At 38.3% G+C, this 27,591-nt stretch overlaps 1 protein-coding gene across 1 annotated transcript in view; it reads left to right on the forward strand.

Annotated features, from left to right (window-relative positions):
- The window catches only part of LOC100892832 (complement C3), a 121,737-nt gene extending 94,910 nt beyond the window's left edge, over positions 1-26,827 (forward strand). The window contains exons 32-39 of the mRNA XM_030997027.1: positions 3,702-3,807; positions 5,924-5,995; positions 6,289-6,394; positions 21,122-21,220; positions 21,667-21,750; positions 22,411-22,494; positions 23,619-23,769; positions 25,412-26,827. Coding sequence (XP_030852887.1) covers positions 3,702-3,807; positions 5,924-5,995; positions 6,289-6,394; positions 21,122-21,220; positions 21,667-21,750; positions 22,411-22,494; positions 23,619-23,769; positions 25,412-25,553 — 844 coding nt within the window. The 3' untranslated portion in view covers positions 25,554-26,827. The remainder of the gene's footprint in view (positions 1-3,701; positions 3,808-5,923; positions 5,996-6,288; positions 6,395-21,121; positions 21,221-21,666; positions 21,751-22,410; positions 22,495-23,618; positions 23,770-25,411) is intronic.
- Positions 26,828-27,591: the final 764 nt, after the last annotated feature.

Genomic DNA, 27,591 nt, shown 5'->3' on the forward strand with positions numbered 1-27,591 from the left:
ACCAAATGCATAGCGTGTTGCTAGCGCGCTGAGCGCATACAGGGCGCATACAGGGCGCATACAGTGCGCATACAGACCGTACACAGAGCGCACATGATAACAACTTCCACGAATGCACAGCGTGTTGCTAGCGCGCTGGACGAATGGTCCACGCATGCACCGCGTTCTACGACGCACGGCCAGCGCATTGGAAATCGGAAAAGAACGTGTGCCTAACTTTTGTCATAATTTTGGAAAAGCTAGCGAGCTGACACAAAATGCACGGCGTGTAGCTAGCGCGCTGTGCGTATACAGGGCGTGTGCTCCGCGTATGTCTGGCGCTGGTCTAGCGCGCTCCACGCATGTCTGGCGCTGGTCTAGCGCGCTCCGGCGCATGTCTGGCGTGCCTTTGGCGTGTATATTCATGCGTCGAGCTCGGCGCACGTTTTTGAGCATGCTCAAAAAATCCCGACGCACACAGCGAATGACGACGCATGCATAGCGCTGGTCCAGCGTTGGTCCAGCGCGCTCGACGAACGAGTAACGAATGATGACGCACGCCTAGCGAACGACAACGCACTGGCCCAAATTGCAAATGTCCAATGCGCTGGCCGTGCGTTCCCCATGCGTCCTCCCTGTGTGTCCGGGCCTTAACGTAAAAGTTACAATCAGTTGCAAAATGGCAATGGCCAATCAAGATCATTGTTGCATGCACATATTGTTGAATAGGTTGAATATTTATCCAATCAGAATCATTGTTACGAATTTGCAATTGATTACAAACCTTTGTGTCAAGGGGCAACGACGTTTGGCCTACGGGAGCACTGTAAACTTTCCAGTCTTGATATGAGAGATACAAATTTTGGAAACTTCCAGGATGGTAGAAACCAGTCTATATGTTTTTCATTGTGTCCTTTGGCAAGATATTAATCTAAATCTGCCACTCTCCACCCAGGTGAAGTAAAGGGTACCAAGCAGGAAGAAATTCATGGAATGCTTGAGCATGTAACTATGGTAGTTGGGTAATGATAAGATTGCAGGGACCTCGGCAAGAACAGAGTCTTTTATAATTATATACTAACCTAGGTAAATTATTTTATAGCCAATCAATTTTGTAATAATCAAAATACATACATGTAGGTCTCTGAACAGACATTCATTTACTATGAAAGCCTGTTTCCTACTTACGCAGTAGACGTCTCGCAAAAACCCGCGCAGCAAAATTAAATTCCCAATAATGAATAACAGTATTCATGTAATGTATGTCTATGTATGCAAAGAGCTATAGTAGACATGGAAAAGAAATATTACAGAGAAATAGATATAAGTTTAGATTTTCGAAAATCTACAATCTTCGTATTCTTTCTCCACATCTGAAATTTATATTATTCAATGCATATGCTTCTCTGATTTTTCTGTATCCTCCTTACCCGTCTCTGTCAAGGTCAATCCTCTAAAGATGTACCATTCATGAGCAATATTTTATTAATCTTGGGCCTCCTCTACTTTAAGAAGTCTGTTGGCTCTTTTTCTGAATGTTTTTGCTTCAAACTGTGCCTCTTTGCTTTAATACTTATGAATCCATAATACTAACCCTCTTGCCATTCTGAACTTATTATTATTTCGTGTATCAATCATAGCTCAATAAAACTGATAATTGTTTAAATATGACACCAGATGTGGGTTGTCAATATCTGTGACGGGACATGGGGTCCTGCATTCAGAATATAATTAACAGTCTGAATTCGACCATATGGACAGAGGTCGGAGTCTCCAAGACCCTAGCCTTTGACAAGGCCTCGTGACTCTGGCTATTTTCCTCCCCAATCAGTGGCTGAGATGAATCTAGAGACCCGGGTTGAACGCGCGATCAAGTGCATGGCGGTAGCCGCGAGGCCTTTTGCAATCTAGTTTTTGCTGCTCTGCATGAATTATTAATTTCTTTGGATTTATTGACCAATCAAAACGGCCATCTCCCAGTTGGCTTCGTTCGTGATTCGTTCATTATCAAAACATGTAAACATTGCTTATGAGATGAACATATCAATGATAGATACAAAATATCACATCCAAATCTATTTTACATGCAAAATTACAATAAAACAGGAAGCATTTGATGACTTATGCTAACAATCATAAGTGAGATAATTGGACTTTCCCTGTATATGAAATGAACCAGTCCAACTCGTTTTCATTCCATGTAGAGGTCAGTGGTCTTAGCCCGTACGTCATTCTTAGCTCATAGTAGGTCCATGTTCGATATACTACGTAGAGTTTACTGTGTGTGTGTATGTGCGTGTGTGTGTGTGTGCTGGATACTAAATGCTGACGTCATGTGTGTGTGTGTGTGTGTGTGTGTGTGTACATGTTCAAAGATTATGGCAAAATGTTATTGCTAAGTTTAAGCTAAGGGAATTAGGGTCTTTCGACTGGATAGATGTTCATTCAGGGTTGTCCGGTAATTCCCCAAGAATAAAGATGTTTATAAATACAATTATTTTTGCAATGGAATATTGGATATAAAGATGCAGGGGAAAGTCCGTAATATTGTCTTGGGGGGAGTTTCAAAAAGAACTGTTGGAATTTAGGGAAGAAGAAAAGAATATTGCAAGGAGGGCAGATAAATTGGCCTTACATTTACAGAAGTGGGAACAAGTAAAGTTTTCATGAACTTTTAACACTGGGCTATTGTGGCTATTGAAGCATCGTTTAAATGATTTTTTTTAATGGTTTAAATAGATTGTTTCTGTTTGTCTGTCGCTCCAATTTGGGGTATTCTGAGGGGGCTAGGAACAGTGTGTGGTGGTAGTGTGGTCGGGTGGTGTGTGTCGCATGGTGGGGAGGGAGGGGGGGTAGTAGTGTGTTTGGTTGGACAGGTTTATTTGTTTTATGTTACAACTGATTTCATTTTTGTTTTCATCAATTGTAAAATCTATGTAATGAAAATGTTTTTAATTCATGTCAGGAAAAGCAACTGTATTTTTTATTTTTTTATTAATTTGTATTGTTTAATTTAAAAAAAACTATTGAAAAAAAAAGTCATGCGAGGATACGTTCGCTGATTGGACGCTACTATTTCGGTAGAGAATTCCATTCGGAAACAAAAGTTAACATAAGAAATCCAATACAGATTACTAAAGGCTACTTGGCTGCGCTACTCGCTCTGTCGTTCACTCGGGTTTTCGCGATTAGTCTCTTTTTAGTCACTCGGCGTCTATCAGATATGTGGGCTTGTTTAAAGGCTATCAAGACCCCAGAGCTTCATATTTGCTGAAGGCGGATGCGCCTTATCGTAGACGGTTCAGCTAAACCAAGGGCTTCCTGGGAAGTTTGGGGACAGGAGGATGCCTCTCAAGGATAGCTGGTTCTGTAGCACCTGCTACCTCAAGGTTCTCAAAAAATGGGCATAGAAGCCTCCTTTGATAGGACAGTCTGCGCGGTGCTCTTTTCAAAAGAGGAAGTCACACAGCAAGTGGTTTAGCCAAGCAGCTTTGCTGTAAATCATGATTTAATTGAACCCACATGTTATCTGCGTTTCATTGATGGTAACGCTCTCCTACGCTCAAATTTATCTACATTTAAAGGACAACAAAAACCTACTGTTCACCTGAGAGCTACACCTAGCTGTTTATGTTAGCCCCATTTTTATATATGCAAGCATTGTCTAAAACTCAAAATAATGACCATTATTATTATCTTAATTGATTTGTTTGTGCATGAAGCTACAATGGTGATGGAACAACCCATATGAGCATTCTTGATGTAGGATTGTACTCTGGATTTAATGCTGTTGAACAAACAGAACCAGAAATAGAAGGGCTCGAAGAGGTAAGGCTTAAAGTCCTTTACTAGTATATAGAACAAAAAGTATAACAAACAATGATATTGATAATAAGACTGATGATGATGATGATAATGATGATGCCGACGATAATTTTGTTTACCCAGGGAAGCCTCATCTGCTTCAATGCTGTTCTTTTTGAGGGGCCTGAAATCACTATTACCCCAGCCAATGGCGGATCCAGGGGTCCCCCCCCCCTGGGAAAAAAAAACGTGTAAAAACACGCCATTTGTACCTTTTTGGGGGAGATGTCCCCCCCCCCCCCTGGCACTCAAGGGGGGGTGCAAATTTTCACATTTTTGAGGGCAAAACAAAAAAATGTGCTCACTACCAATGTGAATCGATGTTAGAGCAAGGCAGGGATTCGTACTGTCAATCGAAGGATGGAGATCGAGTCAAGTGAATGAATCACTATACCACGATGCCTCCACCAAAGTTGATAATGTTGGTGATTTAAAAATGACAGTTCCGATTCTACCATCCAAATCTGTTGAAAGCTCTAAGCACCAAATTGTGATTTTATAATAGCCTAAAATCTCCCCCTACGGCAACTACATGTACTTTTGGGGGTAATATTGATGAATTTTGTTGACGATCACCCATGCACAAAGAAGACGAAAGATTTTACGCATGCCTGATCGTCAACGAAATGGAGTTAAAGCTACGGTCACAAATCAGAGCAGCGACCGACCGATTAGTAGCCTGCTCGGTCGCCGCTGGAATTTAGGCATCGCCCAACGATTTTGTTTTTCTTCTGAGAAGTCGAGCAGGCTGTAGAGCCCCAGCGATGCCTAAGCGGTGCCCTGTCGATTTCCCGTCGGTCACCGGTCAATTTTAGGTCAAAACTGGGCGAAATCGGAAAACTTCTCCGGGCGCCGTCCCGGCAGTGACCGACCGATGGCCCATCGATACCCAAGCGGTCTCCCACCGGCCACCGGATAATTTTAAGGAAATTGCCCGGCAGCCGGCTGGTGATCAGCGGGGCACCAAAATACGCTCGGTGCCCAGGCGTTCGCCGCTAGGACACCGACCTTATCGAGCGTTCGCCGTCGAGCAAATTCAGGTCAAAAATCTAAGCCGCTAGGTCAAAGGTTGCTGACCGATTTTGAACTCGCCGCCCAGTGACCGACTGAACTCCCAACGGCGACCGGGCGGCGAACGCTCAGCAGCCTTTGACCTAGCGGCTTCGATTTTTAACCTCAACCGCTCGACGGCGAACGCTCGATTAGGTCAGTGCCGGGACGGCGATTGCCCGGGCACCGAGCGTATTTTGGTGCCCCGCTGATCACCAGCCGGCTGCCGGGCAATTTCCTTAAAATTATCCGGTGGCCGGTGGGAGACCGCTTGGGTATCGATGGGTCATCGGTCGGTCACTGCCGGGCACCGAGCTAACTTTGGGCGGTGAGTGAAAGTGAGCAGGCGCCGCCGAATTTTAACTCCGCTTAAACTTCAGCAGCCACCGAGCGATGCCCAAAAAACAAGCGGTGTCCGGGCGGCCGCCGCTCGATGCCTGGGCGAAATCGGCTTATAACCCGCCGCCCGGCCGCCGAGCAGGCTACTTTTAGGTGATGTGACCATAGCTTAAGTCTTTTGTCAACTCTGTTTGTTGCTATGGCAGGCAGCCAGTAAAAACGATTTTGTTTAATAAAATTATGGAAATGCAAGCATTACTTTAAACAAACAGAACTTTGTTATTCCTTGCTCATTTTTCCTGATTGAGGTGTCATGTATGAAAGGGCAGGAAATGAACTTTCTGGAAATGTGGTTTTCTCTTTGAAATCCAGATACCGCCAGCCAAATGACTTTTTGGTTTCCTTCCTTCAAATTGCTTTTAATCACTCATGCGTGAAATATGCATCATATGAGTAGCATCAGTAGAGGAGGATCTAAGCTTTACAAATATGTGTCATTTATTAATTATAGTTGTGATTAAGTTATGATAAAACATCGAAACTTCTCGGTTTCGTTTTTTCTGGCACGCACTGTATTAAAGAAGAACAATAAGAATGTGGTACATTTAACACGTTTCATGACTTTTTGTTTTATGCTACCATATTTCTATGTGAGGTTTAATGCACTATTGATATGAACATCTTTTTTCAGATGGTGAATGGCAGCGAAATAATTTCTTCGTATGAAGCCAGCTCACGCTCTGTCATCTTTTATTTAAATCAGGTAAACACATGCCGCATTCTGTCTTTTCAGTTGTGTAAAACTGTATAATATTTCTTTGTAATATTTGTCTTTTGAATTCATAATGGTGAAGATCTTTGTAGTCAGTTTCCAGCCAAATTTTGCCTGAAATGTAGGAACATTTTTCAATAGTTTCATCACTTTCTTTCTTTCAAAATCTGTCTCTTAGAATTTTGAATGAAAAAGATCAGATGTTTTACTTTTCTGCCAAATCTTGCATGATATTTAGTGACATCTTTTCAGCATTTTGTTTCTTTGTAATATGTGTTTCCTAGATTCCGGATGATGAAGATCTGTGCTTTACTTTTTCGGCCAAATCATACGTGGTTGTAGGAAATGTGCAAGCAGCTGCTGTTCATTTGTACGACTATTATGACCCAGGTAATTCTTTTTTAATACTTTCTTAAATTTTCTCGAAATTCACAAATAAATAAAGATTTTATATTGGTTGAAAAACATTAATTCTTTTTAATTTAAATGTTTTATTGAATATAAACAGAATCAAAATATATACAAATAATTGGAGAGTCATTAATAATTAAGAGTAAAAGGATTCATTAAAAATAAGACAAAGTGATATCAAAACATTAATCGTAACAAATTAATAAGAAATCAATATAGCAGGAATGTAGGCAGCCAAAGAAGAAATTATATTTAAAACCTCCATTTAAGAAAATGAGTTGCATGTTTATTATTTTTTTTCACCATGCAGTATTTAAGATCTTAAGAGACATCATCTTTAAAACCTTGAAAATCAGGGATTTGTTTTGAAATTTGCATATACAAATAAAGTATTTAAGGAGAAGACAAAAATATGTTCGGGATTTATCTTGGTCATAACTAAACATTTTTTCGAATAGCGAAACAAATATGACTTTATTATTTTGTGATTAATAACCTATAGTCTCTCCCCAAATAGGTATTACAACATGGCGATCAGTTTATGTAGATTTCAGGGGGCAGTTTTACAAAAGGAACAATCAGGAGAGTCTATTGTCTGAATTGTATACCTCCCCCCCCCCCCTCCACAAAAAAGTAATTTAAAGTTGTTGCTTTATTAAATAACTTAAAATGGAACTAACTAAGACGTGTACTAACGGAGCATTTAATATATTCACGTGAATTTTGTCCCAATTGACCTGGCCAGTCAGGGTCATGAAGTTCATTCCAACATGCCACTTGCTTTTCAGAAAGATTTGATTTCAACAGGACGCTGTTAGCATATTTTGGAATGTTTGTTTAGTTTTAATAAATTTGGTTCCGATTTTATCAAGCGCTATATCTTGGGTAGTCATTCGTGAACCACCGAAAGGAAAATCAATACCCATGAATTGTCTTTTGACTCTATCATTGCCATCACTTTAAATGAACTTTTGAAACGTTGTATTTAACTGTCTTAAAAAATCTCTGGTATCTTAAAGGAGAATTAACCTCAAAGAATAAGCGTATAGGTAATCTGAAAAACGAGATGAATTCCTGCCTTTTGATGTACAATAAATCTTACGAACGTGTACAAGAGATATATAAATGAAGATTTCTTGGCATCATGTCATCCCTTTTGGCATGACATGGGCGCAGCCATTTTCTTGAAAATGTGACGTACCATGCGGAGATGTACATGTATCATGCACCAAGCTTTCATTGGAAAGACATTTTATTTCAATAACAAATCCTTTACTTTTCAAAGGGGGAAATCATAGCCGAGAATGTAAAAATTACATTTGGTGAAAAATATATGATAGGGTAACAATTTTAACCCATTTATTTCAAAATACTAAAAATGTAGTGGTTGAAAAATCTATTTCATTTATGGGAAATCTTCATCCCTGAATAGCACCAACTTACGTATTCAATTTGCATTCTGGCAATTGGAGTACAAACGAAAATAGCAGCTGAATGAAATGCTTCAACACCACAAACACCCGGAAAGGAAGCATCCATAAATTTGAATAATTGAGAAACATTGGCTTATAGGAGCCAATCCATATTGCTTTTGATTTACTTATATATGTCTCAATCTTATCAAATAATTATTTTAAAGAGTTAATTATTTCAGCGATCGGCAAAACATGTGGAATCGTCTGCTAACAAAGAAATTTCAATTCATTCCCTTCTCCTGGGATACCTTTAATAAAACCGTTTTGTCGAATAGCAAGTGCCATAGCTTCACAAGTACTACTAGTCCGGCTGCCATCTCGATATACCTTGTTTTAGGGTCTATAGTTTTTTTTTCTTCGGATTATAGTTCCTTAGACCATCAATTTGAAGAATTCGATTGCTGACACTCTGTCAGCATTGAGCAATTTGAGATATGTGACGTCATACAAAATGGCCGCCAAAATCCCCATTTTAACCAAAATTAATGATATAAAAAGTTTTAACAGCATTTTACTACATTAAATGGCAGTCAAATATTTTGATTTTTTTCTAGAATCATCACTAAATAAAAATTGCGATGCTGTATGATCACAAATGATATGCAAATTTGCATCATTCGGAATGGCGCCCTCTATAGACACATTAACTTGCAAAGTTCAAAATGATGGCCAAATACCAATTTCTAACATGAGATTATCATGTGTCATGAGTCAGATGCACTAGATACAGTGAGTAAAAATTGTGCTGCACATTTATTTTTATTTTGTAATTTGATACTCGAAGAAAACACGGTTGAATTTTATGCTCTCTGTCCCATAGATATGAGGTGGCATATGGTAATAAATGCCCATTTTCAGTGACAGCGTTAAGAAACTACAATTGTATTCTAAAGTACTAGATTCTTTTAAATTAACCTAAAAATTACGAACTACCAATACGATACAGGACTATATCCGTTTATAAGTTTGCTTCAAAATCTTGAAATTTGTTTAAAAGCCCTGGCTCTAAAGTGTTTGGAACCCTAAAATATTCCATGCGGAAGAGGGTGTCATTTAACACTTAATTCTGCAAAGTGAGGTCGTGACTATAATGCGTGATTCCACACGCATGTTTGCAAATGAGCTCTCTTAACATTTTCTACAAACGCTTCAGTAGTTTAAGGTAGTGAGGCAAGGTTTGGGGGTATTTGGAGCTCCTAGTCTTCGGACCCTTAATAGCCACACGTTGATACGAGCCTCTGACATTCAGTTGGTTGTTGACTGTCCATAACATGAAGCAAAGTATTGAGTAGGTTGAGTGATGACATATGACCATGCTGCATCAACATTGCCAACTGAGTCCTAAGGGAGTCGAAACTTCTGCTTTATCACTTTCAGCATTGTACCCTATCCAATGCCAAATTATGCCCCAAGAGTGTCGCATCCCGTCAACGCATGTCCTGCCAGCATCGATGGAATGCTATCTCCTAACTTGTCTACATTGGCAGGAAGATCAATAACAGTTCGATTTGTGAAGGGGCGTCTCCATGGTCATTGGCGTTTTATAAGTCCGTCATGTAGATAATGATGCAAAAGCAGTACGTAGACGTCTGTGTCATCCACTAGGACCCTAATATACATCTTCTCATTAGCATCAATTCAAATCGGTTGCTGTACTATGATGTTGCCTGCTTCATCATAACTATGTTGTAGACAGACCTTTCCTTGGCATGACATCACTGCCTGGAATCACTTCAACAGGAACCTCATCTTGACGGTAAAGGCCTGCTTGTGCTTTTGCCTATTTCTGAGCAAACAATCATCCTGCAGACTCGCGCATATAATTATGATGTCGATCAACTGTAGTTTGTTGTCATGAAAAGATAGTGAAGTTAGCAACACTAGAGACACGTTTCAACAACTTCTCTCCCTAGCTTTATTGATCTTTCCAAAGCTTTTGACTGCGTACAACATCAACGCCTATGGAAGATTATGAGCTAGATGGGCTTTCCAGCACATATAATTCAACTCATTCAGTCGCTCTACCAATACCAAAAGCAACAGTAAGAACAGAGAATGGCTACACCGAAAGTTTCACTATTGGTCAAGTTGTCCGTCAAGGCTGTATCCTATCACCATAACTTTTCAACATCTATGCTGAATTCATTATGAGAAAGACATTTTATGGTCAAGTTTCTGTTGGTGGACGAACGATCACCAACCTAAGATACGCCGACAATACAACACTCTCTGGCGTATTGATGGGAAGGGTTGGGGGGGGGGACAGTTGGACCCCCAAACAAAATTCAAACTGTTTTTTCTATATATTCGATACCAGTAATTTACAAATGTTGCTGAAATGACATGATTTTCCTGGGTTTTTTCTCACTTTTTAGTAAATTATTATTTATTAAGCGTATGTTGGAAAATGACAAATCCTAAATTCACAGTCAAGCAAAAAATATGCTTATTTAAAAGCCTACATGTCAGGGTCCGCAGAACAGCGGGGCTCAGGGGACTCGAGCCCCCCTCACTTTTTGTATAAAGTATGTTAAAGAGAACTAGAAAGAAAGAAAGTGACCCGAGGTGAAATGAGGTATCAAAATATGTTCATCTTAGAGTTAATAAATGCCTGAAACCCTTGAGCTTCCAGGGGCTGTGCCCCTTGAACACCACGCCAATTTGCGCTCCTCTCTTCCTGATCGTAAATACTTAACCCCCCCCCCCCCACCCCGCTTTAAAAAAAAGTTCCGCGGGGCCTGCATGTAACATGTATGAGTGGTGGTGATGCAGATTGTTTTTCTGCCCCTCTACTCAGTATGCCACTGACAACACTTATAACAAGAACATCAGAAGAACTACTAAAACTCCTTAAAAAAGAGTGAAGGATGCAAATGAATAATTTGGACCCTACCTCAATGTGAAAAAGACCAAGATCATGATTGGTGGAAATAACTACATGCAACAGAGCATGGTGGTTGATGGAGAAGAAGTTGATCAGGTGAACAAGTTTATATAATGTTCTTGGGTCAAATGATTGTCAAGGAGGGTGGAAGCTCGGCAATATCTGCCTTTGAAATGTGGTGTTGGAGGAAGCTACTTGGGATATCATGAAGAGATTACAACACCAATGGACACAATTAATGTCCATCATCGGAGATCAACCGCCACTTGCTACCTGGATTGACAAGTACAAGCTACAATAACTTGGTCACGTTAGCATAAGATCAGGAGACAACCTTGACAAATTATTATTCAAGGTACCTTTGAAGGAACACGTAACAAAGGAAGACTCAAGCTCAGATGGACTGACGACCTTAGGGAAATCACTAGCCACCCTCTAAATACTAAAGACACTCTACCGGATTGCAGGAGACAGATGCCGATCAAAAGGTCTCATCAAACGGGTCACAAGGGTGATCCATGATCTATATGACAACGACGACGAACAGTAAGAGATAGTTTCTCGGAGGGCAGCAGTGACGCGGGACTCAGTTGGAAGACTCTCAACCCGTCATGACCTCTAGATACTCTCGGATCTGTCAAACACCAAGCAAATATCATCAGATTTTCATCCACAGCAGAGCACAACCATCAATGACTGTACGGTTGTTCCAGTGTCTCATGCCTGGCTGACATCTCAACTTTTGTCAAATTCTATAAGTCCGTCTTTTACATGGGAGTGCTCGTTTCCAGAATCATCAAAAAGTGCTGTTGGGACTAGTGAAAGCTCTTATGACAAAATGTCCTTGACATTGACCTCTCTTGAACTTGTCTGCAGTCCTATTACTCTGGAGTAGATCAACTTTTCATAGACTTCCGTACCCCAACATTGACTTCTTCATGGCTGCCACGGTTTGAACTTTCTTGGAAATTGTGTCATCGAATCCACCAGGTAATTTCTTTTGAAAATCATGCATCTGTCTAGTATAGATGTCAACTGCTTTATCCACACTCACTGACGTTGGAGCAATGCTGGTCTAAATAAAGCCTATCAATTGAATAATAATGTGTGCCGTAAAACCACTTCTCACCGATTTGATGAAAAATGAATTCTTTCATAGCCATTTTTTTCTTGACATATGTAGGGTAGGTGTAGGGAATTGGAGACCAAGCTTGAACCCATCACTGTCCGTGTTGGCTCCAATATTGATATAGCGACATCTGTGGCCTTCAACAACACTACTGCATATATCCAATTCATTTCGAAGACTACAATGCGTTCTCTCTCCGAGAAAATTGGCAAAATTGACCAAGATAAGCAATTTTTATCGTAAAATTTTGCTCTGATATAAAAACACAATTTTCACTGAATGTTGTGGTGTATGCAGATATTTAGGGGTGGCTCTTAAAAATTAGTTTTAAAAGGAAATTTATGAAATGTGCCAACCATCACAGAAAGCTTATGGCCATTGTGTGTTGTGAATGGGTGTTGTAATTGACATTATGAATGGTGTCTGATCAGAAATGTGTGTAGGTAATAGGGGACACCAGGTCCAAGATGGGGGCCTACTTCTCCACAGTTGTCCATTTCATGTTGAAAGGCACTATCATGAAACATATTTGGTTGTATGTGACACCATTCTAATTTGAATGCATTTAATTTTAAGAAGTTGTTTCTATGCTGTGAGTTTGATCAATGTAAAAGTCATATTGCCAGAACATTATTCTAAAAGTATTTTAACATAATTGAGAGCGCCTTTATTACTGTAAACAAAAAACTACAGAAATATTTTGGGCCAGATTGTTTTAAAATCGTTTCAAAATTACAGTAAGTTCATTGGCTGCATGTATCTCTTTCAAAAAGTGTTTGAACTAACTATAACAATCCCATTTTCATTCAAATTGTATTTAAAATGTCTTGATTTGTAACTGTCCCTTATTACCTACACATGTAGGTAATGAGAGACCTTTGGTGATGACTTAATTAATTATTGTCTTATTAATCAGTTACATCATGACCACAATTTCGTTACCAAATAAAGAGAAAACAATACTAAAGAGAATACAAAAATGTCTATATGTGTAACATTGTTCATGTTTATGTAAATTATGCAAATGTGCTTAAGGGTCTTCCATTCCCCACACCTACCCTATCTAAATTTGTACCAAACACGATGAAAGATTAATGCAGCACAACTGCAATTGTTGCCCCCAAAAAGCGTTAAATATGATTTCAACGTGACATAGATTTAAGAAATTGGCATTTGGCTGGCACACATATTTTATTCAAATTAATATGTTTATAGAGGGCGCTATTTCAAAATATGCAAATAAGCTGGTCATCTATGGCCATGGAACATCACGAAACATTTTTTTTAGTGATGCTCCTAGAGAGATACAGACATTTGGCTGCCAAAAATTGTAGAAAAAATCCTTATTATATATTTATTATTCATTTTTAAAGGAAAATCATGTACTTTGGCGGCCATTTTGTATGACGTCATATATCTTAAATTGCTCAAGGCTGACAGAGTGTCAGCAATCAGATTCTTGAAATAGAAGGTCTAAGCAATCAAAATCCATTGAAAAAAAAACTATAGACCCTAAAACAAGGTTAGGCCAATAATCTGGATTTGGCTGCCGGACTATACAAACAGATATGGGAATATAGGACACTCTTGAAAACTTTCCCTTTCCATACGAAATAAACCATTAACATCTTTTTTAATCATATCTGAGATATTTGTATGCTATATTCTTCCCCTCCTCTATTCATTAATATTGACTTCTAACATCCATTGCAATTGAGGCTAGTTTATTTGAGTTCTTGATTATATCCATAAAACAACAGAGGCATTAAACACTGAACAACAACAAAAAAGAAATAATTTAGGTAGCTAATTTAATATCTGATATGAAAATAGAACGCTAAAAAGGGAAAACAGAAAGCGCTTTCGTAACGCCGGGACGCGATTTGAGCTACCTCTTGCGAATTAGATTTAAATTTGGGATTTTATCAATTGGAAATGCATACTGCACCTTTGTTCGGCAAATATTCTTCATTTAGACCTTATTATTGGATATAAGTAAAATGTGTTCATTATTTTCTTATTAATTGTGACGTGTTGAGCTTTGAACGTGTGCTACATTCAGGGTTACAATGTATGCCCAGAAGACAACGCTGACACTTTCCCGCCGAAAGGTCCAAAGCCCATTTTCGTGAGATCGGACGACATTCGAAACTCTATTACCAGGCTCGTGTCGGGAGAGGAGCTGTTCATTACTCTAACAAAAGTTGTGACTAAAAACAATATTTGCGGATCCAAAAGATTCGATCTCTGTGGAAGATTTATTTGTCATCACAGGAAGAGACAATTCGTTCGATTAGTGGTGGATTGGAAGTGAGAGGAGCAACAACCCCAGCGTATGATTTCCACCCCTTTACAAAATTTGAGTTTGTGTCAGGATCTAATTTTTCTTTTACCAACTCTGGCACACAAATTATAGGAAGGGCGGAGTACTAAATATAAAAATTGCTTGATGCACTTTTCCCAATAAAATCCCCAAATAAAGTTTGTAATTTACACTGAAATTTTGCCGGTAATTTAATAAAATTTATATGAAACTGGTGCCGCAGTGGAAGAGCGGCTCGGAGCATGGAACCTAAAAGCCAAGTGGAATGTTACACATCACATTGTTACGCCTTAGAATTCGCGTATGCGTTTGAATAAATTACAAGAGTTTTCACTACTCCTTGATTCCTGATTCGTAGCATATATTGCGAGCTCTACTACCGACAACAAAGTCGCGACAGACTCAACACCTGTTCAGGCAAATGTCAAAATCAGGGGCGTACGCAGGGGGGTGTTTTGGGGGTGCAAACCCCCCCCCCCCCTTTGGTATTTTAATGTATGTAAAACCCCCTAAAAAAAACCTAAACCCCCCCCCCCCTTTGGCTTTTTTTTTTTTTTTTTTTTTATTATTAAAAAAAAAAAAAAAAAAAAATTATACCCACGGCTAACCTAAATAAGGTGACCTTACCCCCCCCCCCCCCATCGTAAAAAAATGTCAAATTTTGAAATTTTGAGACCAAAAAAAAAAAAACATACACAAAACATACACATAAAAAAAAACTCAAGGGCGGGGTTTAACCCCACCCCCCCCCCCCCCCCCCCTGCGTACGCGCCTGTCCTCACTATCCACTTATTATTTTCTTTATATTGATATTATAAATTTTCTATTTCCCCCCTAAGAATCTTATTTCTTCACACCAGCATCCAAGTTAGATTGATAGCAGGGGCGTACGCAGGGGGGGGTGTTTTGCGGGTTCAAACCCCCCCCCTCCCCCCTTTGGTATTTTAATGTATGTAAAACCCCCTAAAAAAACCTAAACCCCCCCCCCCCCCCTTTGGCTTTTTTTTTTTTTTTTTTTATTATTAAAAAAAAAAAAAAAAATTATACCCACGGCTAACCTAAATAAGGTGACCTTACCCCCCCCCCCATCGTAAAAAAATGTCAAATTTTGAAATTTTGAGACCAAAAAAAAAAAAAAAAAGTGTCCGCTTACCCCCCCCCCCCCCCCCCCCCCCCCCCCCCCCCCCCCCCCCCCCACTGAGCGACTTTTCTGCCGGCTGAGTCGTTGCGATTTTTTTTGGCCTCAAAAAAAAAAAAAAAAAGTGTCCGCTTACCCCCCCCCCCCCCCCCCCCCCCCCCCCCCCCCACTGAGCGACTTTTCGGCCGGCGCGATTTTCAAATTTTCGGGAGCAAAATATTTTAAAACCCCCCCCCCCCCCTTGAAAAAATCCTGCGTACGCCCCTGGTCAAAATAATCGCGTATTAAAAAAAGTTGCATCACCTGGGAAGCAAGCAATAAATGAATGAGCGCACGCAGCAGAGCAGTCAGAGCGACAAAAGCGACAGCGATAGCGAGTACTCCGAATCAGATGTCTCGCCTACAACGCCTGCAATCGACTATTATTACCCGGACAACGGGAAGGTTGAAGAAAAGGAAACTAACAACTTTTCCTACAAAGAATAAACAATTTAGCTAGCTGATTTAATTTCGGATATGGAAATAGGACGCTACCTGTATTAATTTCATGACTCTAGTCATATGTTTTACATGGTAAGTTATAAAAAGGACTTTTTTAATAAACAAAATAGAAAATCATGTTTGTTACTGTATATTAGAATATTAACACGTAGGATGTATATATTTAATTCAATAGTATGAATCCATTTTCGAATATCATATCTTTGAATGCTAGATGTCTTCGAGAAGAGTTCAAAAGGAAAAAAATATATTTGTTGTGGCCTAAACATCACAACTGCAATATTATTTTATGGCAAGAAACTTTTTGGTCTCACGACCTAGAAATGTACATGTTTAATACAAAATAATAAATAATTATAGGCATTCCTATAGCGCCGTCTATCTAAAAATTCTATCCGAGGCGCAGTAATTATTACACCGGTTTTAGCCTAGCTGCCATTGCAGCGCTCCAGCATTTCAAGGAATTAATTCCTACCAGGTACCCATTTACCTCACCGGGGTCGATGGTGGCAAATGAAGATAAATGCCTTGCCAAAGGACATTAGTGCCAATCATTCGAAGGGTGTCGCAATTTCAATTAACAGACCCCAAAATTGATATAATACGTACTTTTATTAAAAAATTACGGGAGAGTTATGACTACTTGTTAAAAAAAATACAAGATGCTTTTAAATTGGTTGGATAAAATAAAGAAGATAAGGATATTTTGATTGCACGGGGGACTGGGATTTAGTTCAATATAAACAAATGGATACACGTGGTATCTGTTCTGCTAATGTTCCGAAGTTTTATTTTTAGAAGTTTAAAAACATCACAATTAAGTAGATATTTGGTGACATTTATATCCAGACAAGAAACAATTTACATGGAGGCAGGTGTTTCTCTCTTTATTTTTTAGGTTAGATTATTGGTTAATGTCAAAGAAGGTATGCCATTTAGTTCAATCTACGGACATCCGGTTGGCATTAATGTGCGACCATAATGCTATATCTTTAACATTGATATTAAAATTGTAAAGTGGGAGAAAAGGTAATGAAGATGAATGATAATATTTTAGTGGATGCAGAGTATGCGACTGGTGTAAGTAATATGATTAAACAAGTAAGATAACTGAATTTACGATGTTATACTATAAAAAGAAATGTTAAAAAAAATGATTTTAATAAACTTAAACAGGAATATATTACCTTCTAGTGAACAGTTAGTTAGAGATCCAAATGAATATATTATTGGTAGGATGGTTGAAGCACAGAAGAAACTAGATAAATATTATACACTTATTCACCGCTGATAAACGAGGAAACGACAAACCGTTCAAATTATGCATTTTTCGTGGCTTTGGATTCTGTCATTTCTACATGTATCATTTTACCATGGCGGTACATGATTTCACGCCAATATTATAATTGCATTACACACATTTGAGTATCCAACCCAATTACAGAACTATAGTGCTGGAATCTAAGCTGGAAAATTGGAAATCATGTGATTAAATGTAACCTACACCCCATACATAAACCATTAAAAAAAAGTTACTTTATAACAGTCTAGTGTTGCCACGATTAGATTACTGCTCTGTTGTATGGTCGAACCGATTTCATTCTCATACAACTAAGCTGCAAAAAATTCAAAAAAGGGCCGCAAGAATAATATTGAACAAGACATATGGCACACCGTCGGCTGATTTGTTCACGAGTCTTAAATGGATGACACTAGACAAGCGGTTTGAGTTAAGTCGCGTTATGATGATATATAAATGCGTTCATAACTTAGCACCTTCTTACCTTCAGGTAGGCTTAATCAATCCTAATGATGTACATGAGCATCATACAAGGCAAATAGACAGTGGATGTTTACGTGTGCCTAGATTTCACACTGATTGTTATAAGTGTAGCCCAATTGTTTCTTCCATATTTGAATGGAATAAGCTAGATAATTCATTGAGAACGGCTTCCTCTGTCAATTCATTTAAGAGATTGTTTAAACAAAGTTGTAATTTGTGAATGGCTCAGCCGTACATACACTACGTGCATGTTTTGTAATATTTACATGACCTATTCACATAATTGCGACTTAATTAATATTTTCCCATTGACATTACTGTTTACTAGGTTAATGATATATGTTTATTTTGCAAACGAGTATTATTTTTGTAACTGTTCTGTATAAATGTTATAAACGATGTAAATATGTTCATTCAGGGCCCCATGGAAGACCACTACTTGTTGGTGAATGGGCTACCCTGTCAAAAGATCAGAAATAAATAAATAAATAAATAAATAAAAAATAAAATCGCAATATGTGAAATCCAATGGCATAGCCAGAGAAGGGTTTAACCATGGCTTAAAACACCTTCTCGTAAACAAATGTCCCCTATGCATTGCCACGATCGAGCAACCCTTGCTAGCCGTCAGGTATGCCCAATCAGACGGGGAAGATTTCTTACGTAACCCGGATGCACCACCATTCCCTGCTCTCATCAACGATTCTAGCAAAAGTGCATTACACACGAATTGGAGTATCCAACCCGTTTACAGAACTAGTACTAGAATCAATGCTGGAAAGTACATAACCTGATATCCAAGAGTTAAGCCATCAGGATTTGGAACTCTTTAACATTTCATAAATGTATGAAAGGGGCGGTTGAAAGAACGGATCAAAAAAGGGTGAGAGGACAAGCAAATATTTGTACAGTTGTAAAAGCGCATTGGGCAGAATATAGAATTAGAAAGTTTATATGTGAATGGAAAAATTATAAAGGATGACGAAAATGTTTTACAGGAAATCCATAGATCTCACCAAAGGCAAGGTCTAATTACATTGTTATTTGAGGGGAATAAGGGAGTTTAAAGATACAATCTGCGCATGGGCAGATAAAGGTCATTTGTACCAAAAAGGTAAACCCACAGAGATGAATACTGGATATGCGCTCATGAAAGTTATGTAACATTATTCATTTATGCACCAACGGTACGTTCTATGATACGCAGGTGGAAGTATTCTTTTCCAGAGGGCAAACAAAAGGTATTCATGAAGCACATCTAGGACTTTGGCAGTTATTATTCTAATATGCTCGAAGGGGAACTTCTCCATGTGTAAAAGATCTGTGGATATTGGGGTTCATTTGTACCATGTGCTATCTGTAAACTCCCTTATAGGGGTTATCAAGACAATTGGAGACCTATTTCGTTATTTAATACTGATGATAAAATTGCGGGAAAAGTTCTTTTTAAAAGACTTCACCGTGTTTTATCACGGATCATTTCAACTGATCAAAAAGGTTTCATAAAGAAAAGATCCGCAGCAGCAAACATATTGCTATTACAAGGTGTGATTGATTATTTAGTTCAGTTCAAAAGTTCAGAGATTATTGTTTTTGGAAAAAAAAATTGGAGTGTACCCCATTTTTTCCTATTTCATGTGTTACGTTTTTCAATTTTAAAGAACCTTTTATCACCTGAATAAAGACTTTTATACTGACGCCATTGGTCATGTGATTTCAAAAAAGTTTATTATTGAAAGAGGAGTTCTCCAGGGTGGCCCTTGATCGGCATTACTTTTAAGATAGTAGTGGCAATATGTGCATATAAAATGAGACAAAATAAAAACATTAAAGGAATTGACATATTCAGTGTTATTGCAGGTCCAAAAATAAATTGGAATACGACAGAAGTTATGAAACTGATTATTGTAGATTGTAGAGTATAATTATGTAGGAGAAAATAAGAAATTGTTACAAATTTAAACAGGAATGTAAAAATAGATAAAAAATTTGAAATGTATTAAATATGTGGAAAATGAGAGATCTTGCTTTTATGGTAGAATAATGTTTCTACAATGTAAGCAGTATCACAAATTGTGCATGTTGCATCTGTTGTACCCAGGCGCGTACGCAGGATTTTTTTTCGAAGGGGGGGGGGGTTAACATTTGAAAATCAAGCCGAAAATTTCGCAACGACTCAGCCAGCCGCTGAATAAGCGGGGGGGGGGGGGGAGGGGGGTAAGAGGACATATTTTTTGTTGGGGGGGGGGGAGGGTCCCAAAAATTTCGCAACGACCCAGCCAGCCGCTGAATAAGCGGTCCCCGCTGGGAGATCAGTCGGTCACTGGGCGGCGAGTTCAAAATCGGTCGGCATCCTTTGACCCTAGCAGCTTCGATTTTTGACCCAGATCGCTCGACGGCGAACGTTCGATTAGATCGGTGCCCAGGCGGGCACCGAGCGTATTTTGGTGCCCTGCCGATCACCGCCGGCCGCCGCCCACCGGGCAATTTCTTTTAATCAGCCGATGGCCGGTGGGAGACCGCTTGGGAATCGGTGGGTCATCAGTCGGTCACTGCCAGGACGCCGCCCGGAGAAGCTCCCCGATTTCGCCCAGTTTTTACCTAAAATCGACCGGCGACCGACGATAAATCGACAGGGCACTGCCCAGCATCGCTGGGCCTCTACAGCCTGCTCGACTTCTCAAAAAAATCGTTGGACGATGCCTAAATTCCAACGGCGACCTAGCAGGCTATACTTATCAGTCGGTCGATGCTCTGAGTTGTGACCATAGCTTAAGATATTTACTTCAATACTAGATGTACAATTAAAGATAATCTGAAAGTTTGAGTGAGAACAGATTATTATTAATAATAGAAAATTGAAAAACTGATCTGATCAATCCTTAATTCTCCCAACTATATTATTATAATTTAATTAAATTTAAGATGAATGTAAGTCGTCACAAAGCAATGAATTGGCTCATTTTAACATTTAAGTGTTGAAAGATCTTTTTTTATGGGAAAACGGTTAGGGAAATTCAATAATTGGTTGGGAGAATTTACTGTTACATGGTGTCGCACAGTGAGGCCTTCAAAGTAAACCATAAGTATCTTTGTGGTCTGAGCATTTTCAAAGGATTTATTGCATGTTGAATGCAAAATTACGCAGTTTTTTCATTAACCTTTAACAATGCTACCGATTCACTTTAATGAAATGTGCCCATCAATCTTCAATATCTGATTTCAGTTATGTTGGTGGAAGATTAAATATTCTTTAATTTGAAATATTTTTGTATTGTATTTTATAGACGATTTATATGAAAGTTTCGAACAAAAAAGAGTGCCTGCTTTTTTGTACTGAATATATACAGTGTCTCACATATTTGCATTTATTCTGTTCTACATTTATATTTGTTATCATTATATCATGTTATCATTTTGTTCATTATCTGCCAAAAATGTTCACATATCAAAACTCTTCTACTTGTATGCAGACAAATCTTGCACGATATCCTACAAACCTGGTCCAGGCAGTGCCCTCTTGTCAACGCTCTGCTCTGAAAGTGAATGCATCTGCACTGGTGGATCCTTAGGAAAGTATTAAATGTCCAGTTAATATTCTTTTATTAGTAGGTGGATTATTGACTGATACACGTACAAGTAGCTTTATGACTATTAATTGTGAGGAAAAAAATATGGAAGACAAAAATGGTTTCTAATAAACGTTCATGGCTGCATTAACAAAACAACAAATTAAAAACTGAAATATATAAATGCTACTCTCTTCAATTTTTAATTTGAAACCGAGCTGAAGTACATTGTATTCTTGTTCAGAAGTGTCAAATAATTTTGTTTTCTTCACCTGCCACATAAAGGATATCATTGAATATTAAGACCTGTTCTTAGTAATAATTTTGTACATATTCAAATTGTGATAGGCCTAGATGGTTGAATGTATACTTCCTACATGACACTTACATGTACACGTACATGAAGATGACTAAAAAAAATCACATATTTCGTTTTTATTTTCTTACAGACTACTGCAACATTGATCCATGTCCTGGGCCATATTCAATATTTGAGCTAGAAAGAGCTGCATGTGCAAGCCACAGTAGTTATGGTAAATACTAACAATCATAAAGATATCAAACTACACATATTGTTCATGAGTGAAATAAAGTGCAATTCATACATAAAAATCACCATGCTTTTTTTGCTCATTATAACTGATATTTCGATTTTTGTTGTTGTTGGTGTTGATTGTGTTGAATAGTTGGTTACTCAATTGAAGAACGTGTTACATTCAATGGCATTTTCCAAATATACATACATTCTTACATAACTTATCTATATATAAATATATATATTGCTGTCCTCCCTTTTGGAATTTTTTGCAAAGGTAAAACAAATTGTCTCTGCTGCATATGGGAATCAAACCCAGGTCACTGGCTTAAAAGCCTTAACTAGAACACAGAGACGGGCCAGTGGCTTCGGCGACACCAGATTCAATTGACCAACAGATTGACAAATGTTCAAGAATTTAAATATATACAATCATAATTCTATGGCGAATTAGCAGAGGCACATCATTAACACGTGGAGTGGCAGAAATATCGATATGACCTTTATTAGGCTCAAATTCTCAATTCACCGCATTTGAGTTCCTAATGCATTTGTATGTGCCCTTATCTTTTGTCAAGTTACATGTGTACATGCACTGTTCATGTACATCAAAACATGGCAATGTTTTTAGATTTGTTTACCATGACTCGTCTTTCAGCACTCAAGATCCGGATTGACACGGAGGAAATACAAGAAGGCTTCAGGATCTACAGATTTACCGTCTTAAACCCGATAAAAACAGGTGAGTTCCAATTCAGTTAAGCAATACTGAACTGATGCAAGAGCCAACAGCGCAGCTAGGGAAGCAGTGAGTTACGGGACCATACGCATCACATTCTACGTACTCGAACTGTTTTTGCCCCGCACAACGGTTATTTTTACAGGACCGAGTTACTGGAATGCCGCCTCCCGTTAGAATTTTTTTTTTTGTTAATTTATTTCGATTGGTCACTTTTCATATCCGTCCTCCATTCATTACCACAATTTATTTCACAGGGGCCTATAGCTTAACAAACTAGCTTTCATGTAGATGCCATCATACTCCTCAAGTTAAATGAGTACTCTATATTGACCACTTTAAATATCTTTATATTAGTTATTATGCATCATTTATATTAATTTCAACACAAAAATAATTGTGCTTTATTATGAAATGTATATGTAACATGAGAAATATGAAAATAGATGATATAATAATACTAATAATAATACATTTATAGAGCATCGAAACTATCCCATATTAAGTATATAATCTACTGTGCTACAAGAGCTCCTTGTATGCTTACATTTACAGTTAATTAAAAAAATGTGCTTTCAGTTTTGATTTAAAGAAATTCACAGATGGTAATATCCTGACTTCGAATGCTTAGTTATTCCAGAGTTTTAGGGCTGCACAAGCAAATGCTCAATCACCTACTAGATGGGATCTGCAGCAACAAATGAATGAAATGAAACACTGCAACAGCTTACCTGAGGTGGTGCTAGAGAAAATTGTCGGTGGTGCTTCTTGTAAACTATGGCTTTGATAGCAATGTTTTAATCACACATCATGCAGGACATGATAATGATAGGCTGGTGGGGGTGAAATAAAGTACAAGCACTTTCACACGAAGCTGCGTACACCCAAGGTCATACATTTGTGCGTACTTTATATACAAAGAATATGAAAACTAGCCTGAGCCTATCAAAGTATCTTCTCCCAGTTCGGAGGTTTATTGCAACTTTTTTCCACACATCTCTTGTTTTTTAACATCCTAGTACACATTTGTAGTGTCATTCCACTCTAGGTCTTTGTGTTCCCCTCCCAATTAACTCCTAGTTTTCTTCTTTGTTTTACTTATTTATTGCTATACCTTGATGAAATAGGAGATGAAGATGTCCCCCATCAGGCACAGAGACAATTGTTCATCAACGAAGATTGTGACTGTCCTAAGGTCAAGGGTCGTAATATTGGTGGAACCTTTTTGCTTGTTGGCCAGAAGTCACTCAAGTACACCACTGAACAAGGAGAGGAAAGGTACATGTATGACGTAGAATATAATAAACATGTAAAAATATTGACTGTTTTATTTCTATTTTGACTGAGGGGGTGTTGATAATTTTGACCCCCCCCCCCCCGTTCAAAATCAATGAGTTGCCCCGCAACTGCTGCAGATCTTAACTTACCTTAATCTTGCTTTCTTCTGTGTAGTGTCCCGCAATTTTTTAGACTAATTTTTTCAAATATCACATAATCAATTGCGAGGTCATGCAACATTCTGAAATCACACGTCAGGCCAAATTTGAGCCGATGCTGACATTTTGCCAATGTTTGTGTACTAAATACCACTAATACCACTTTTCCTAAACTGCCAATTGCGTATTGTACGCCTTTTTTCTTGATCTTAAATTTCATGAAATTGACCGAGATTACCCCCCCCCCCCCCCCCCCCCCAAAAAAAAAAAAAAAAAAAAAACTTGCTCTCAGAAAGCCCAGTCAAATAGGGTTAAGGGGCTGGTTAACACTGTCATCCCAAGGAGATCTCAAAACTGTACGGTGCCCTATTAAACTGAAGTCGAGGTACACTAAAAAAAATCATTGAAGGGCGATAGATTTACATAAAGTCTTACTCTTGCCCCTCAATGCAGGCATTTTTCCTTTGTTATATACCACATTTTGTTTTAGGAACGTTTAAAGTTATATTTCAAAGGAGAAGGGACCCATTAAAATGTTTATATATATATATATATATATATAAGGATTTTTGTTTTAATCAAATAGCACAGTATAGTGCGTGTGTACTATGATTATCCAATATTATAAGTTAATGCACATTTATATTGTGTCCTAGCATTACACACGCAAGTAAAGCCCACCATTACAATCAATCAGTGGCTTATAATCCTAATTCTTTGATATTTCTATTTTATAAAAAAATAATAAAAACCTGATCATCTGTTCAAGGCCAGAAGGGCATTAAGTGTGTATTAAAGTATATGAGGTAACGCGCTTCTGGCTCCAAAAACAGATGAGCTATTACATCTGTCCTGTTTTCTGTGTGTGTTATCTAGACTTCTAAAAGAAATATTTCAAACGGGAAGTTATTGTGTTCACAAAATTAATAACAACACTCTGATTACATCCTTCTTTTTTCCTAAGGGGAGTTGGCGAGTATCCTGTCGATTTATTTGGTGCATATATTTATGTATGCACTTATATTATCCCTCATATAAATAGGGTTTATTTCCGGTGGGGTAGATGTCATTTATTTATAACTTGGTTGAATCGTCTGAGGTAAATGTAGCATAAATTAAAACAAAGCTGAACTGATGAACTTGCTGCCCTAGCATACTGTTTACTGCAAAGCCCCATCTCATGATCAACTTGCCAACTGTGCAGAACCCAATACCGAATTCCAAGTAACACATCTACATTAAGAGTCGGGTGAGAGTACACATTCCACATCTGATGTCATTCATAAGAAGGAAAAGATAAGGTTGAATAACGTGAATCATGGATGGCATATTTAGTAGTTTTTTAGTAGGCTCATTCATGCCTTTGATTGGGCGACTAGGTATTGGCACTCTAAACATTCCCAAAATGGATCTGTTTGGATTGTATGATAAATGTGTATAATTGATTCTATTTTTACTTTCTACCTTTTTCTTTATGTGTATAGCTTCCGATACGTGTATGGCCCAACTTCTAAGCTGGAAGTATGGCTACAGACAAGAAGGCCTAGAAATGCAGCTGTATTTGATAAACTGGAACAATTTGAAAACGAAATGGGAATTGAAACCGCTTGTTCCAACGAGATTTAAGTCATCAATGAAAGGAAAGAGTACATCATGAGCTTGCTTCTTTTTTCTTTTCTTTTTGTTAATGTAGCTTTATATAGAGGTGTCGTGTTCTAGTGGATATGTCATCGGATATTGAACACTGTTACATAGTTCATTGTTCGAGTCCCACCTTGGCACTGTGTCCTTGGCAAGACATTTATCTACATTTGCCACTTTTCACCTAGGTGATGTAAAAGGGTACCCAGTAGGGGAAAACATCGTTAAATGCTTTACCAACTTATCCTGGTGGCTCAGCTATAGCCAGAGTGTCAATGTGATAAGCGGAGTAGAGTATATTCATGTAAAAAGAGTAGCTGTTCTATGTAAATGGACATATTATAACTAAATCATGCCATTATGACTTTACTCATTCATATTTGTAAACATTAGTTGATAGATTATATACTTGTTTTGTGTAGTAAGTCCTCAGTCTGTTATTAGATGGTCAACCTCGACATTTAAAAAAAAAAGAACATAAGTTCATATTTTTGTATCTTCAACACAGAGCTTAGTGAATATGTAGGACCTTTATTGCATGCAGTTGTGATTCATTTATACGTAACCAAACTGGAAGGCACAGTGCCCCCCAAAAAAAACTTTTTCAAGTACCCCTAAAGTGCCCCTTTTACTTTGACTAGTGCCCCTATTACTTTTTAAAAGTGCCCCTTCCCCTTTTCACCTCTGATAAGTGCCCCCTTGTTTGACACGTGCCTCGATCTTTTCCTTCGACAAATTCCCATTTTCCTTTGCAATAAGTGTGCATATTCCATTATCATAAGTACCTCTTTTAATCTCTAGCAAGTACACTTTTTCATGTTTTAGAAGTGCCCCCGTTCACCTCTGATAATTACCCTATTCCAATCTGACAAATGCCCCTTTTCCTTTATAAGATGTGCCCCTTTCCCTTTTATCAGCTACCCCTTTTAACTTGGATAAGCGCACCATCTTTTTAACATGTGACCTTTTTCCTTTCTAATAAGTGCCCCCATTTAACACAAAAGAGCCCCTTCTCCTTCCCAAAAATGCTCCTTTTCACCTATGAAAAGTGTTCCTTTTTTCACTTCAGATAAGTGCCCCCTTCAACCTCGATAATTGCCCCTATTCAAATCTGAGAGATGCTCGTTTACTTAGAAAAATGCCCCTTCCCATCCTTATAAGTGCGCTTTTCATCTCTGATGAGTGCCCCTTTTCAAGTCTAATAAATGCCCCTCATTGGAACGTGCACCTTTTCCTTTCTAACGAATTCTCTTTTCATGATAAATGCCTCGTTTTTGTTAACATGTGCCTCTTTTTCTTTTTAATTAGAGCCACTTTCCCTCTTCTCATAAAAGTCCCCTTTCACCGGCCTCTGATAAATGCCCTTAATAAAATCTGATCGGGGCCCCTTTTCTTTCAACAAATGCACATTGTCCGTTATTATAAGTGCCTCATTTTCATTCTCCTAAGTGCCCCTTTCATAATCTGGTCAGTGCCCTTTTTCAGATGCGAGAAGTGCCCCTTTTCACCTCTGATAATTTCCCTTTTAACAATGATACGTGCCTCTTTCCTTTCCAATAAGGGACATATCCTCTTGTAATAATTGTCTCTTTTAACCTCCCGTTAGTGCCTCTTTTCAGATGTAAGAAGTGTCCCCATTTTCACCTCTCGCTCGCATATATACTGCCCCAATTTTCACCGCTCGCCCGCATTTATACTTGATATAATCATGTTACTTATCAAAGGTCTTTTCAGTCTTCCGTTATGATAATGTGTTATAACCCTATCAGGATTTGGGTTTTTCCTCTTTATAAGATGTAATTTTTCGCACTGCGACATCACAAATCTTAAAATGTTTTCCTCGCTTGCTTCGCTATCTCGCAAAAGAATATTCAGACCATCACACCCAACTGCAAGGTATGATGCTTAAGCAATATCTGATTTGATGTATAGGTCTTAAAGAGAAACAAATATTGAAATCATCCCTGAAAATGTAATCACAATGTAGGGGAATATACCAATGCAAACAAAAATGTATATTTTT

Source organism: Strongylocentrotus purpuratus, unplaced genomic scaffold, assembly GCF_000002235.5.
Source record: "Strongylocentrotus purpuratus isolate Spur 01 unplaced genomic scaffold, Spur_5.0 spur5_scaffold_4, whole genome shotgun sequence".
NCBI lineage: Eukaryota > Metazoa > Echinodermata > Echinoidea > Camarodonta > Strongylocentrotidae > Strongylocentrotus > Strongylocentrotus purpuratus.